The sequence below is a fragment of the Dunckerocampus dactyliophorus genome, chromosome 1, assembly GCF_027744805.1.
Source record: "Dunckerocampus dactyliophorus isolate RoL2022-P2 chromosome 1, RoL_Ddac_1.1, whole genome shotgun sequence".
Taxonomy (NCBI): domain Eukaryota; kingdom Metazoa; phylum Chordata; class Actinopteri; order Syngnathiformes; family Syngnathidae; genus Dunckerocampus; species Dunckerocampus dactyliophorus.
Window position 1 is genome coordinate 2,511,045 of NC_072819.1, and position 15,333 is coordinate 2,526,377.

The 15,333-nt window shown below is 43.4% G+C and overlaps 1 protein-coding gene across 5 annotated transcripts in view; it reads left to right on the plus strand.

The window, feature by feature from the left end:
* LOC129180454 (receptor tyrosine-protein kinase erbB-4-like) overlaps positions 1 to 15,333 on the plus strand; it is a 239,326-nt gene that overhangs the window by 168,508 nt on the left and 55,485 nt on the right. For all 5 annotated transcript variants that reach the window (XM_054774983.1, XM_054774977.1, XM_054774951.1 and 2 more), the window contains exons 14-17: positions 1,222 to 1,315; positions 3,815 to 3,969; positions 4,638 to 4,682; positions 7,626 to 7,758. In XM_054774983.1, coding sequence (XP_054630958.1) covers positions 1,222 to 1,315; positions 3,815 to 3,969; positions 4,638 to 4,682; positions 7,626 to 7,758 — 427 coding nt within the window. The remainder of the gene's footprint in view (positions 1 to 1,221; positions 1,316 to 3,814; positions 3,970 to 4,637; positions 4,683 to 7,625; positions 7,759 to 15,333) is intronic.

Here is a 15,333-nt window from a genome sequence, read left to right on the forward strand (position 1 = left end):
AAGCGCTTTCTCTCCAGTGCCGGAGCCCTTTTCTAAAGAATACCCATACACGCGGCGTTCACGGGAGAAATACAGTTTAGGGAAACAAGGAAAAGGGACAAATATGTAAAGATCAATGTGAGAGGTTCCTTCGACTCATTGGAAAACAGGGATAATGAAAACATTAATAAGAAGTCTGAGACAAGCTGCTGCAGTTGCAACAGCATAAAAGATATTCTGACTTAGCAGAAGAGAGCACAGGGATTTCATTTTCACTCTTTAAAAGGGGATACGGTTGAACTTTTGAGACTCTATTCCGTTACTTTGGGAGCCGGCACGACACCAAATTTGTCAAGATCACATAAAAAGTGTTTTGTTGAGTTCCTCATCTGAGAATGCCGCCATAATCAGCCCTCCGCCGCGATAAAGGCGACGTGTTTGTGGCTTGCCTCACAGGGTGTCGCTCAACCCATCGATCGCTCTGATGGGGAAAGTGTTTTTGATCAGTGGCGCTCATTATTGACAGTTGCAGGCCTCCTCTCTCCAGAGACACAGCACTTCAAAAGACGGGTGATAATGTGCTGGTTTGGACACAAACAAGAAGAAGTTTATGGGTTGACTCGATATGCACGGATGGCATGGAATGTAGCGCAGCCCCTACTGCAGATACACCCAATATTTGCCTTGAGAAATGGAAAAACAAAACAATTATGAACTGCAGCGTTCTATAAAGTGCCTCAACTTGCAGAAAAAAAAAAAGTTCTGTACTTGTGCTCACCATTTCCTTCCCCCTTCACCCTATCCTAATCAAACGCTTCTCTCATTCCCTCCCACCAGCTCTGCCGCCTCCCTCGGCGCATCCCTTTGTGTTTGCTGCGATTTAAAAAGCTGTTCATTATTCATAGGACTTTCTCTGGCCGCCTATTGACCATTGTGCGCCTTTAACTTGATCAAATAGTCAGTGGCGGGATGCAGGCCTCCATGCCCTCAAACGGAGGGCACTCTAGCAGCCAGCTGCAATTAAAAGTCTGGGAGACAAGCGTGAGTAAATGAAGGCTGATCTTTGCTTTCTGGCTGCGTCATAGCATGTTGGTTTAAATCAAAAGGCTCCTATGTATGACTTGTGCTCATGTGCACACACTGTACTTGAAAATCCCTGCTCAGTGTGCTCTTAATGAATATTTCAACACGCTCTCAAATCTATTATACATGCATCTCAATCTCTTCCCCTCTCTCTATCAGGGAAGCGCGTGAATTCGCCAATGGATCCGTGTGTTTGCAGTGTGACAGCCAGTGTGAGAGGATGGACGGTGACGCCATGACTTGTGTTGGCCAGGTAACATATCTTATGTAATGAGTGTGCTGCTGGATTGGTTGCAAAGAATAAAACGCAAGCTAATGTATGGAAATTAACAGCTCAGTCCGATTTGTTTTCGGCTCTCCTGTTAAGTTTTGAATGTCTGTGTCTCTTAGATATTCATTTCCCCTGTAAAATACAGTGGTGGTGAGCATATGTGCTCATAACATAATAATAATTAGGGGAACTGCAGAAATCAAGTTGAACTCATGCATGAATGAGCAAAGTCATCTTTCACTTCGTAGTTCACATATTTTTCTCATAAAGAGCATCTCAAGGGTCCAGATGAATGTGATTTTTAGGTTTTTAACAAATCCCTCTGAGCAAAAAAGAGCAAGAGTTTTCATTCAGTCGTTTTAGTAAGGTGAACTACATCCTGGTAGCCAGTCGACCACAGAGCACATTAGTTACATTCACACTGCAGGTCCATTCAGTTTATTTTGCTCATATGCAGGAGTGTCTCGAGATCTCGCAAGATCAAAGCGTGACAACATTATTCGTTTGGAGATTCGCGCGTCGTTCGCGCGACAGACTGTCAACTACGGCATTGCTGCTATGAAGGGTAATAAACGTAATGTGGAAGTGGCAGCGAGCAAGGTATTATTGGAAGCGCATATTAAAGGGATTGTTTGGATTTTTTTACATGAAGTTGAATGACAACCCCATCAGCAATGTAGTACATCAACAGTGGCCCATCCCCCCACAGATTTCTGTGATGAAGAACGTGGTTCCGCTTCCACTTCCTGGGTCATTTAAGTAAAGAGCTTGGCTTCTCAAAACAATATGCGTTCAAAAGAGTTATACATTTGCATCACGAAAATGCCTCCTCGAAAAAATCAGACCTCAAAAATTGCTCAGCGTTGTATTTGTGGCCCGCCGTATCACCGCGCACTGTCGCCTGTCCGGTCTTGTGTATGTGATGAAGACGGTCTTCCGCAACAGAGCTCCGCGGCCATCTTGCTTACATGTGTGTGTTCCACAGAGGAAGAAGATTGCGAGCTTCTTTATCACATACACAAGAATCATCTCAGATCATCAAAGTAACTTAAATATTAGTCAATGACAACACTGTCTCTTACAGCACTGTGGCCCACTCGTCTTTGCAGAGTTGTTGTCATTCAGCCACACTGGAGGCTTTTCCAGCATGAAGCGCTGCTGAACCCAAGTTGCTTTCAGCTTGAGGTTACCAACAGATGGATGGACATTCTCCTTCAGCAAAATTCATGCTTCCATTTATCAAAGCAAGTCTTCCAGGTCCTGACGCAGCAAAACAGCCCCAGACCATCACACTACCACCACCATATTTTACTGTTGCTATGACATTCTATTTCTGAAAGCTATGCCAGATGTAATGGGACACACCTTCCAAAAAGTTAAACTTTTGTCTCGTCAGACCACAAAGTATTTTCCCAAAGGTCTTGGGGATCATCAAGATGCTTTCTGGCAAAATTGAGACGAGCCTTAATGTTGTTTTTGTTCAGCAGTGGTTTTGGTCTTGGAACTCTGCCATGCAGGCCGTTTTTGCCCAGTGTCTTTCTTATGGTGGAGTCATGAACACTGACCTTAACTGAGGCAAGTGAGGCCTGCAGTTCTTTGGATGTTGTTGTGGGGTCTTTTGTGACCTCTCAGATGAGTCGTCGCTGCGCTCTTGGGGGCATTTTTGTTGGTCGGCCACTCCTGGGAAGGTTCACCACTGTTCCATGTTTTGGCCATTTGTGGATAACGGCTCTCACTGTGGTTGGCTGGAGTCCCAAAGTTTTAGAAATGTCTTTATAACCTTTTCACACTGGTAGAGCTCAATTAATCTCAGTTATGTTTTAACAGGGGGGCAATCACTTTTTCACACAAGGCCATGTAGCTTTGGATTTTTTTCTCCCTTAATAATAAAAAGTTTCATTTAAAAACTGCATTTTGTGTTCAGTTGTGTTGTCATTGACTAATTTGTTTTATGATCTGAAACATTTAAGGGAAAATAAGAAATTGGGAATAGGGCAATCACTTTTTCAAACCGCTGTATGTATATATATATATATATATATATATATATATATATATATATATATATATACACACACACACACACACAGTATATAGTCATGGCGCTACTGCAACTGAGAATGTTCCCTCTTACCACTCGTCATCTGCACCGTTGTCAATCCCGTGCGCTACCTTGACATGATCTGATTTCGTTGATTGCCGCCTTCAACACAGAGGTGCGCTGGAATACACTCCAGGCAATTTGAGCTCGACATGTTATAAATCACATGCCCCGCCAGCCACATTAGCCATGGCAGGCAGTGAGCATGTTAACAGGATTTGCCAGGTTTCTATTTGATTCTGATATTCTACTTGTATCCATTATTTTCTGTGTGGCTGGTTTCTTTCACCTCTCAGACCACAGTTTTGTTTTACCTCTCTTTCATCCGTTTATCCCCATCTCAATTCATCACTGGGTCACCATCATGCCTCCTCTTCCAGGGTCCAGACCAGTGTGTGAAGTGCCTCCACTTCAAAGATGGGCCCAACTGTGTCGAGAAGTGCCCTGACGGCTTGCAGGGCGCCAACAGTTTCATCTTTAAGTACGCCAAGGCAAACAACGAGTGTCACCCCTGCCATGCCAACTGCACCCAAGGGTATGAGAGCCTTGTTGCATACGAATGAGAATGAGTGTCAGCACCGCTTTGACCCTGTTCCATGTTAAGAAATGTATCTGATCATTCAAGGACATAGAAAATAATCCAACAATGGGGAAAAAAAAATCTTCAGAATCTGTCATTGGCATGACAACAGCTGCATCACGCCTTTCATCTTCTAACCCTGCCCCCTGACTGCGAGGTCTTCTGGATTACCATCAAAACACAGAGTAAGACATAGCAGAGGTCGCAGGTCAGCATAGCAGAACAAACTGGCCTCTTTAGAGCCGCTAAGCAGTCCGGCTCAGCTTAGGGACACTTTCACAGGGCCCCTGATTAGAGTGGATCAGCCGCTGAAGGGCAACAAAGCTGGAATCAGATGAGGATGAACTGTAACCGCTTCACTCTTTGTTGTCAAGACAGCTGCCTTCGCACAGATCAAAATCTTTTTAGAGTCCCCTACAACAAAAAAATGGTGTTTCTATCACGCAAAACAAATAACAACAGGGTTTCTCAGCCTGTCGTGCTGTGATGAGTGGCCAGCCGTGCTCAAGATTTCATTTCGTGCTCGGTGACAGCTGAGTGACGCAGGAGAAAGACAACCTGAGGTTTACTCATATGGTGTTCTTGCCTTAATGGACGACGTCTCTGCTTTCTCTGCCCCGCAGGTGCATCGGGCCAAGACTCCAAGATTGTGTTGGGATGATGGACAGGTAAGGGATGTCGGGAAGCATTTATCATGCTGCCACTGCCCAAGTGTACAAACACAAACAGACACAAAAGTATTGAGACACAGCTCTTAGTTGGGTTATAAATAAAAAGAGAGATCGACCACAGTAGATGAAATTCCGGTGTATCAGCCGCCACTTTTTTCTTCAACTTTTAACCCTCCGTTTTATACAGCGATGCAGCTAAATTCCAATCTTGTGACATCTGCTTTACCTCAGAACGACTACTAATTGTTTAATTACTGTGCCGCTCGCGAGGCAGTGCGGAAACGATAGTTCTTTGTTTGGAAGGAGCCAATCACAAGCTGTCAGTGCACTCACAACGAGCTTGTAAACCCATTGGAAATCACAAAAGGTCATTATATATAACCGTACAACAACATAACAGTCTGACTCACGGTGTCATCTTTCAAAGATTATTTTAGTAACGCTGAGTTCATCACACAGCAACTTAACACTCAACATTTTAAAGTTTTCCCGTAAGGCATTGGGTGTGAGCAACGCATTCATTGGGGCGCTGCAATGACGTCAGCCTACATCTAGCTTCCTCCGGTGGACAGAGGCAGCCTTGCAGCGCCATCCACCATTTTCTATGCTTTCTGTGCTCCTCCAATGAAATAGTTTTCCCAAAAAAATTGCATTTTACCTTTAAAATGTTTCTTTATTTTATTGAAGCTTGTATTGGTACATGTTTGTATATTTCCATGGTATAACGTTTGAGTGTTAAGTTGCTATGTAATTAGTTTAATGTTTGTAAGATGAAACCGTGAGTCAGACTGCTATATCGAGTAACGACCTGCTGCAATTGCCAACGGGTTGACGTGTCGTTGTGAGTTTTTTCATCGCTCATGATTGGCTCCTGTCAAATAAAGAGCTTCGTGGTCGTCACAAACTTGTGCGTGCCACAATATAGCTTATATAATAGCTTATATACCGGTGCGGCTTCTATATGTACATATATATACATATATATACATATATATGTTTTTTCCTCTAAATTTAGTGGGTGCGGCTTATACACCAAAATTTATGGTCATAAAATGCCTTCAAAAACTCAAAAAATTGATGTAATATATTTTCCTAGGAGAGTGGAAGCTGTAGCAGCAAATAGAGGGACCAAAGTCACATTTCCTACATTTTTACCTTGTGTAGATATTTATATATTTTATATTTTATATTTCTCCTATCTTATTTACCATCTGCATCAGGGGTCTGAAACTCAGCTTACCTGGGGGCCGTTGGAGGTAGAGTCTGGGTCAGGCTGGGCCGCATCAAGTATTCACTCCGGAATCACATTTCAACCAAGTGACTAACTTGTCATAAACCCCACGAGCCTGAGCTACGACTCGGCCATAAGTGGCAAGATAAATAAAACATAAATATAAAAATGTGGCAATCTTGAGTTGCCCTCAAGGTGGTCAGTGCACTTTTTTTGGAATTTTGCCCATGATCCACATCCTTATGCGAGACATGAACATACATGTCTTACGCTTTTCTGTGCATTCTAAAGACATAAAAACAGCTAAAAAGAGACAGGCAAGGCTTTTTTTCCAATTCTACATATTTATTTATTGATTTATTCTGTAGAAAGATTTTTAACGTAAATTAAAAAGTGATAGATATTTCAAACTTTGGATTTTAATACAAAGCTTTGTGTTATTATTGGTTGTTGGTGTCAGCATTTCAATATTCTCTCGATCGACCGGCAAAGTCCCAAAGATCGACCGGTGCCTCGCGATCGACGGGTTGGTGATCCCTGGCCTACGCCTAGCATTAACTTTTCCAAACTCAAAAATAAAAACACAGCAGCAGCTCCAAAGCGTGTTGGGACCGTGATTGTAGTTAGTGCTCTAACTAACTATAACTTATAGTTCTTATAGTTATAATAACTAGATCTTGGCGCACTTACATGAAACGTTGATGTCAAGTAGGGTGCCGCAAAATATGATGGTGATTTTGAGACCCCTGATCTACGTTGTGGTCAGCTTGTGGTGGAACGCTTCCCGTCATCATGGTGGCCTCGTTCCAATTCTATCATTGGACAACCATGTGCAACCGAAATTAGGAGGGCTGAAGAGTACAGTGGACGATGTGACACCGCAACTCTATTAGCGTGCACATAAAAGGAAGTTATTTGAACAATTACAGCAAATGTGACTCGTTAGAATTGAGCCAAACGTGGGACTGGAACAGGAGATCCGTTAAAGTGCAAACAAGTGCTTCTGCTGGCCTCGGGGGGCTTCGCTGCTCACACGACGGTGCTCCGTCGTTTCATCTGGCGGCGACCCCGCGTCGCCCGTTCGCCTATAAATTCTCTTGCTCCTAATTAGAGAAGCCCTTCCCGTTGTCTCTCACCTTCCTTCGTTTGCGCCTCACCCATTCTGTCTTCTTTCTTGTTCCATGACCCTGCCCTCTCTGCTGTTTTTTTTCTTGTTGCCAAGGTCTTTTTTTTCTTTTCGTCACACATTTTTTTTGTTTCTTCCTTGTCCTTTTCACCCTCCTTTCAATTCTTCTTGTGTCTCCTTGCTTCTCTACCCCCGTCGACCTAATCACTCCAAACTGCTGCATTACTATTCACCACATGGCTGTATATCTCATTATGTTGAAACCCAAACCCTCTTTGTAAATTTCAAGCTCTCTCTCTGCTCCCCCCCTTTCTTCTTTCGGGCCGCCGCAATCGATACGGCACCTCGCTTCGCCGCCGCAGTACCAGCTACACACATCTTCCATTATCCGCTAATGGCTTCTACGACTAATAGAGTTTTGAACGTCAAGTATGAAGTAGCACCTTTTTTTGTTTTTTTTTCATACAACGCTGCCACCTTTGCCTAACACGGACATAAAAGGTAGTGTATCCCTACATACATCGTAGGGATGCATCTCAAGTGGTTTCCAGCTAACGCAAGCCCCTTTCTTCCGTTGTTGCAGGACGCCCCTCATCGCCGCTGGGATCATTGGCGGGCTGTTCATCATTGTCATCGTGGCGCTCAGTGTCGCCGTGTACGTTCGGCGTAAAAGCATCAAGAAGAAGAGGGCCTTGCGTCGCTTCCTGGAGACGGAGGTGAGGGCCGTACGTGGTGTATTGTGTGTGCAGGTGTTGTGCAATGCTTTTTTTTTTGTCTGAAATGCGCATTTTTGTGAGCAACGTTACAGCAATACAGTAATCCCTCCCCAGTTCGCACTTCAAATTTCCCAGCCTCACTCCACTATGCATATTTAAGCACTTTGTAGGTATTTTTTCCTGAAATTAAGCATTTTCACGCATAAAAATGGCTAAATGAACTAAAATACAAAATAAGGCATTCAGAAGACACATTCAAAGATGTTGTGAGTGATGTTCTACACTGGCCACACCACTGTCATGTGGGTCAGGGGAGGCGGCTGAGGCTGAAAACGAATAATAACATGAAAGAAATATGACCGTTTGTCCGTTGATCTGGATTATAAATGTATTTTCTATCTGATTCCAATCGTTTTCAACATTTTCTTAAGTAAAAATTGCTAAATTTGCAGATTTCCTGTTTAAACACAGGAAGGTGAAGCCACCGTGCCAATTTCTGTTTGTTAGCATGTAGCCAATAATATCATGTTGCAGAAACACAGGCGGCACATAAAGTATACGGCTGCATCCTGAATGGGTGGGGGCATGCGTGACCTGGAAGGTGCTTGCATGTGATTTGCTGCACCCCCGATATTGGCTATATGATATGAAAAAAGGAACCATAAAATCACCTTAATTTAGGCCAAAACATACTTACTTTTTCTAGAGTGCATACAGTGGTGTGAAAAAGTGTTTTCCCCCTTCCTGATTCCTTACTTTTTTTTGCATGTTTTGTCACACTTACATGTTTCAGATCATCAAACAAATGTAAATATTAGTCAATGACAACACAACTCAACACAAAATGGAGTTTTTCCCCTGTTAAAACGTAACATAACTGAGATGAATTGAGAAATCAGTGTGGTAAAGGTGATGAAGCCATTTCTAAAGCTTTGGGACTCCACCCAACCACAGTGAGAGCCATTATTCACAAATGGCCAAAACATGGAACAGTGGTGAACCTTCCCAGGAGTGGCCGGCCAACTAAAATGAACCCAAGAGCGTAGCGATGACTCATCCAAGAGGTCACAAAAGACCCCACAACAACATCCAAAGAACTGCAGGCCTCACTTGCCTCAGTTAAGGTCAGTGTTCATGACTCCACCATAAGGAAGACGCTGGGCAAAAATGGCCTGCATGGCAGAGTTCCAAGACCAAAACCACTGCTGAACAAAAACAACATTAAGGCTCGTCTCCATTTTGCCAGAAAACATCTTGATGATCCCCAAGACCTTTGGGAAAATACTCTGTGGTCTGACGAGACAAAACTTGAACTTTTTGGAAGGTGTGTGTCCCATTACATCTGGCGTAAAAGTAACACCGCATTTCAGAAAAAGAACATCATAGCAACAGTAAAACATGGTGGTGGTAGTGTGATGGTCTTCAGGACCTGGAAGACTTGCTGTGATGAATGAAAGCATGAATTGTGCTGAAGGAGAATGTCGGGCCATCTGTTGGTGACCTCAAGCTGAAAGCAACTTGGGTTCTGCAGCAGGACAATGATCCAAAACACACCAGCAAGTCCACCTCTGAATGGATGAAGACTTTGGAGTGGTCTAGTCCAAGTCCTGACCTGAATCCTATTGAGATGCTGTGGCATGACCTTAAAAAGGAAAAGCCTCCAATGTGGCTGAATGACAACAATTGTGTAAAATTCCTCCCCAGCGCTGGAAGAGACTCATTGCAAGTTATCACAAACGCTTGATTGCAGTTGTTGCTGCTAAGGGGGGGCCAACCACTTATTAGCTTTAGGGGGCCATCACTTTTTCACACAGGACCTTGTAGCTTTGGATGATTTTCCTCCCTTAATAATAAAAAGTTTCATTTAAAAAAAAACATTTTGTGTTGAGTTGTGTTGTCATTGACTAATATTTACATTTGTTTGATGATCTGAAACATTTAAGTGTAACAAACATGCAAAAAAAAGGAATCAGGAAGTTTTCACACACGTTTTCACACCACTGTACAGTATTAATAATTCGCTTGCCGCTGGGGGACGTCTCTGTCATGTCTCAAAGAACGTCGGCAGGCAGGCTTCCCTCCCTTCTTCGTGCTCATCCAATCACCAGTCAGAACTCAACCATGATGCATTCATGGTCTTAAAGAAAGTCGGATATTTTTTACTAATTTCCCCACTCGGGTGTTAAAAAAATATTTGAGCATTGCGAAGAGAGCCACAACAAAGACCCGTGGGTTGCCGACCCCTCGTCTAAGAAGTATCTGAAAACATTTTGAAATTTGTTTTTAACCAAAGTGAATTATTCTCCTCTCTTTGGTTAACCTCTTAATGAGCGACTTGTATTAGCGTAAAAAACCCTCCAAATGAACCCTACCGCACGTGACTGCCTGGTCACCGAGTACCAGGGTTGTTACTGTAATGTTCGGGGAGACACCCAAGCGCTAGACTTGATCACCAGAAGAACAGGCTTTTATTGCAGGTTTGAATTATCTCGCAACAGGACACGGATAACTGTTGCGACTCAACTCTGAATCCCTGACGTGACTTCCTGTCTGTCCCCCACTCAGCTCCCCTAGCACCAGAACACATTTACAGCAACACAGTCTTATTTCTGTCGTAAATGGCTTATTTTCTCGTATTATATCTTACAATATTGGGTAATATGAGTGTAAAGGTGACTATAGGGGCACTATGTCATGTCTAGAGGGCTCTAATAATGTTCAGAATTGTATTTAGAAGGTTGTAAACAGGTTTTCTCTGCTCTAACTACGAAAATATTGGATTTACAAATAAGGAATCCTACTTGGTGGAAATTCACTTATAACGGTCAGGTCTGGAACCAATTAACCGTGATAAACGAGGGGGGCGTTGCAGTCTTTCACCTCCGTGCGCACATGCCCACACTTCAGGTTCGGATTCAGTTGTGTCATCGCTGCAGGTGCCGCGAGTGGCCCGCAGGAGTGGGCTTGTCATACCGTGTTAGGATCATTTTCAGGTGGAGGCAGCAGCTTGTAGGCAGCTGTCAGGCCGCAGGCGGGAAGCAGAGGAGGGCGGTGCTGGGCACTTTCTGCCTCCTCCCAGTCGCGCACATCCATCTTAATCAGCTTGTGACAGCCTCTGTACAATACCGGCAGACTGACAGACAGGTAAAGATGAATGCTAGAAAAGTCCTGACTTTTAAGTGGATGCAGCATGTAAGAGCAGAGTGGGTCATGTGACTGCTCTGATCAGGAAGGTCAGTCCAGGTTTGACGGGCCTCCGCACCAAACTCTTCCAACCATGCCTTGCTTTGCTCGCTGGGTTGCAGTCCTGCTCCTGTGCTGAGGCATTGTACAAAAAGCTACTTGGTTTCAGGGGCGTCTTCAGACAGCACTATGGACATGTTTCAAATATACATCACCATGGATGCGCCTTTCAAGGTGAAGACAGGAGAAAGGCTGAGTTAAAAGAAGAATGAGTCACAGGGGAGAAAGAAAAAAATAGGTTCACGGATCAAAACCGAGGTGGGGAAAAAAAAAGCAGATGAGATCGCAAAGAAAGACAGAGAATGCAAAACAAAGACATGGAATAAGTGTGCTTCGCAACCCAACAGCCTTCGCATGCTTGATATTGAAATGGCGGCTGCGTCTTTAGATCCCATTTTGACAGCGCGTTACTGGGGGCATCTTTTTTCCTGATCGTCACCACTTGTGACGATCTCCCGGCCCCCACCCCCCAAATACAGACATGGGAGGAGGACACTGAGCCGATAGCCTTCATCCACACTCTTGATCTCTGTTCTCAGGGTCTTTTTTATGATTTGAATTGAGGATTGAAGCCCGATGCACAGTTTCATCAGCCTTAAAAGAGCCTCGGAAAAGCGACTGCGAGAGCGACAGTCTGTCGGCAGAGTCGTGCGTGTCCGGAAGCTTGAGTGAGGAGAGGAACAAGTTCAAGGAAAGAAGGCAGTCGAGTTGTTTTGTATTTCGATTTGTCGGAACAAAATTTTGTCTTGGTGAATGAGCTGCAGCGGAACCTCCAAATTTGAACACAATCTGTTCTGTGACACCAGCCTGTTTCAAATAATTAATTAATGAACAGCTTAATAGTCCTAACCGTCATAAAAGCCTAAACAATAGAAGAAACAAATCTTTTTTTAAGTTAATACACACCTGATACAAATTTTAAGACCAGTTGAAAAATTCCAAGATGTTTTTTTTTCTACTGTTGGATCTTAAAAAGGTTCTAAGAAATGGGAGTGAGACAAAAAAACAATTTATTGCAAACAACCAAATAGGCTGTTCATCAGTTGATCCAAATAAAAAACAGAACTCCCCCTAAAATAGAAATAAAATGTATGAAAAATGAGTCAGTAATGAGTCGCTGCACCATTCTTGTTACCTCATTCAATCCCAGCCATTTTTCAGAAGACAACCCTTCCAGTTCCGGCCATTTTAGACCATTTTGACAGATTTTTTTCAAGGCCCACAGAATATTGTGTTCTATGGCTATATAAACATGGAACCTACCAAAAGAAACATTAGATTTTCCATCAGAAAAAAATGTGTGTTTCTACCGTTTTGCGTTTTTTAGTAATCAGCAGTAGAACATAGGTAAGTTTCAGGAAAATATCAGTTCCCAACTACAAAAGGGAGATGATCAGCTTTTTGTGAAAGATACACTTTGCTGCCATTGGTGCAAATTCCAAACAGGCAATTTTGTGGCGTTGAAGGAGCCGAGGCATTTGAAGGCCTTTTTGTTCTTAAAACCATTCTCTCGCCGTCTGATGGTTATTGGACTGCACACCAGTAACAACCTTCATTTGGGCCAAGGAAAGTCCCGTGTCTTGACGGACAGCCAATCGGATCTTCTGACTCAAGGCTGATGCCATTTTTTTGGGTCTACCACTTGGCTTTTTTGTTCCATAACCCTCAGAACCTTTGAAGAAGTTTCAAATGACCGTCTTACTGCATCCAAACTCAGCAGCAATGGAGCACAGCAATGGAGGCCTTGCTTATGCAGCTCAACAATCCCACCGCATTCAAAGAGAGAAAGCTTTTTTGCCTTTGCCATCAAGAGATCATGACAGTGTGAATAGCTGACAGAAAATGACATTGAAGCCACATTTTTGGCTTTTAAAGGCTGTGGTTTTAAACTTTTGGTCAGCTGATGAACAGCCTATTTCACTTTAATGCTTGTTTGCAATAAATTGTTAACTCTAAATGGTTTTTGTATCACTGCCTTTTTGCCTTTTGAAGCGCTACGTCCAACCACGTTAAGATCCAACAGTGCAGAATGTAACATTTTGATTAGTAGTGTATAAAAACATAAAATAAACAAAGAATGAATTTTTAAAAAGCAAGTAATCTAAATCTAAAAATGTAAAACAAATCAATAAAAATAATTTCAAAAGAAGACACCTCATGGCTAAGTGTTGTGTCATGCATTATAAGTATGTTTACGATACCCTGCGTGGTAAAATGATTCCATATCTATAAGTGATAGCTGCATCACTCGCTGTCTTTGCTTAAGGCATCCTTGGATTCGTCTGATGTGTCAAAACTCCAACGTGAGTGACCGCTGACTTGAAATGTTCTCCTGGATGAAAGGAAAAGAATTCCCACAGACACAAAAAGATAGACTGTAAAAAGATAGCAAAAAGAAAAACATAGCCGCAAAAGGGGGCCAACGCCATCATTATTATTCCACGTTCAACTTCTGTGTGATTACAATGACTAAAGTCAGTTTGCGTTAAGTGCACAAAGCAGTCCTTATAATAATAATAATAATAATATCCTGATGTTGCTTTTAGGATAATATTAAATGATAGTGTTTTATTTCTTTCCCAAAGAACATTTGTAGCTGTGTGCTCGTTAATGTTTGAAAGTTATTCATTTTACAAGCCTGTTCTTATGCCGCTTATTTGTCAAGCAAAGCAAAAGTGGCAGCGGCAAAGCTCATTTGGCGAAAGGCACGGTTTTATTAGCCGGCAAATAAAGTGCCCGAGTTCAGAAGCGCTGGCGAGAGTCTCATCTTCGGCCATGGGTGTGCATTCTATTTACAGCTCAATCCTCTCGCTCTCTTGTTGGCTCTCCTCGTGGCTCCCGTCCAGCCGCGTCCTAATGAAACAATAACAACTACGGCCTGTCGTCATTTGTTCTGATTACAGCTCCATCACAGTGTCAACACTGCCTTGCTTCCCTCCAGCAGCCTTCCATCCCTCTTGCTGTTTTGTTACACGTGCCCTGAGTGATCAAACACGTGGATGCTAATGTTCTTTCCCCAAATACCAGACTGATATGATGGATGGAAACCAGCCTGAACGTACTTCTTCCCATTTTGGAGCTAAAACAACTTCTTCCCATTTTGGAGTTAAAACAACTTGCACTCTTCCTTCAAATTCAGATGCAACCTGTTCAGGGTGCTGATTGACCTCAAATTTGTTTTGATTTACGATACATTTTTGCATGGAAAGTGTGGAAATTAAATGAATTCCTCCCACACTTAAAGAAAATGAATACTGTACTTTCTTAAGTGCGCAGGCAAAGTTTTAGGTTCGATTTCCACATTCTTGACAGTTCTGCTAGTGTAAAAAGATGTTGGCCGCTGTCGGGTGACCAAACGTCCCGTTTTCCCAGGACATGTTCCGACTTCACGTCTTGTCCTGGCCGTCCTGTTTGTGTGTGTGTTTTTTTTAGAAACTGTTTCATTGTTTTTCATTGAGCCATTACGTTCAGTCGAGACAGAAGGCCGCCCCACAGAGCCTGGGTTCTCTTCAAGGTTTTTCCTTGCCTTTGTCGCAAAGTGCTTGCTCATGTGGCGTTTCAGTTGGTTCTCCTTTTTTCATTGATGAGTGTGCCCTTCATGTGTAAAGTGCCATGAGATAACTGCTGTTGTGGTTTGGTACTTTGTAAATAAACTGAATCAGAACCACCACCTCCAAGTCCGAGTCCATGGAAAAAAGGGTCGGGGATGAGATCCTGCCCCAAGTGGAGGAGTTTAAGTACTTCGGGGTTTTGTTCACGAGTGAGGGAAGGATGGAATGCGAGATGGACAGGCGGATTGGTGCGGCGTCTGCAGTGATGCGGACTCTGCATCTGTTGTGGTGAAGAGCGAGCTGAGCCCAAAGGCAAAACTCTCAATTTACCGGTCGACCTACGTTCCTACCCTCACCTATGGTCATGAGATTTGGGTAGTGAGTGAAAAGGACAAGATCGTGAATACAAGCGGCCGAAATGAGTTTTCTCCGTAGGGTGGCTAGACTTTCCTGTTAAAATGAGATGAGAAGTAACTCACAGGTGGCTCGGGCATCTGGTCAGGATGCCATCCTGGGGAGGTGTTCAGGGCACATCCGACCGGTAGATGTCCTCGGGGAAGACCCAGGACACGTTGGAGAGACTGTGTCTCTCAACTGGCCTGGGAACGCCTCGGGATCCGCCGCGAGGAGCTGGACGAAGTAGCCGGAGAGAAGGAAGTCTGGGCTGGGATGTCATGCAGCAGCAGTTCAAATTCCCACGTTTATGCAACTTTAGAGGGCACGTTTTTCCTGAATATACTGGTTACATTCCAAAACTTAACAAGCATTTTGCCTCAGGTTC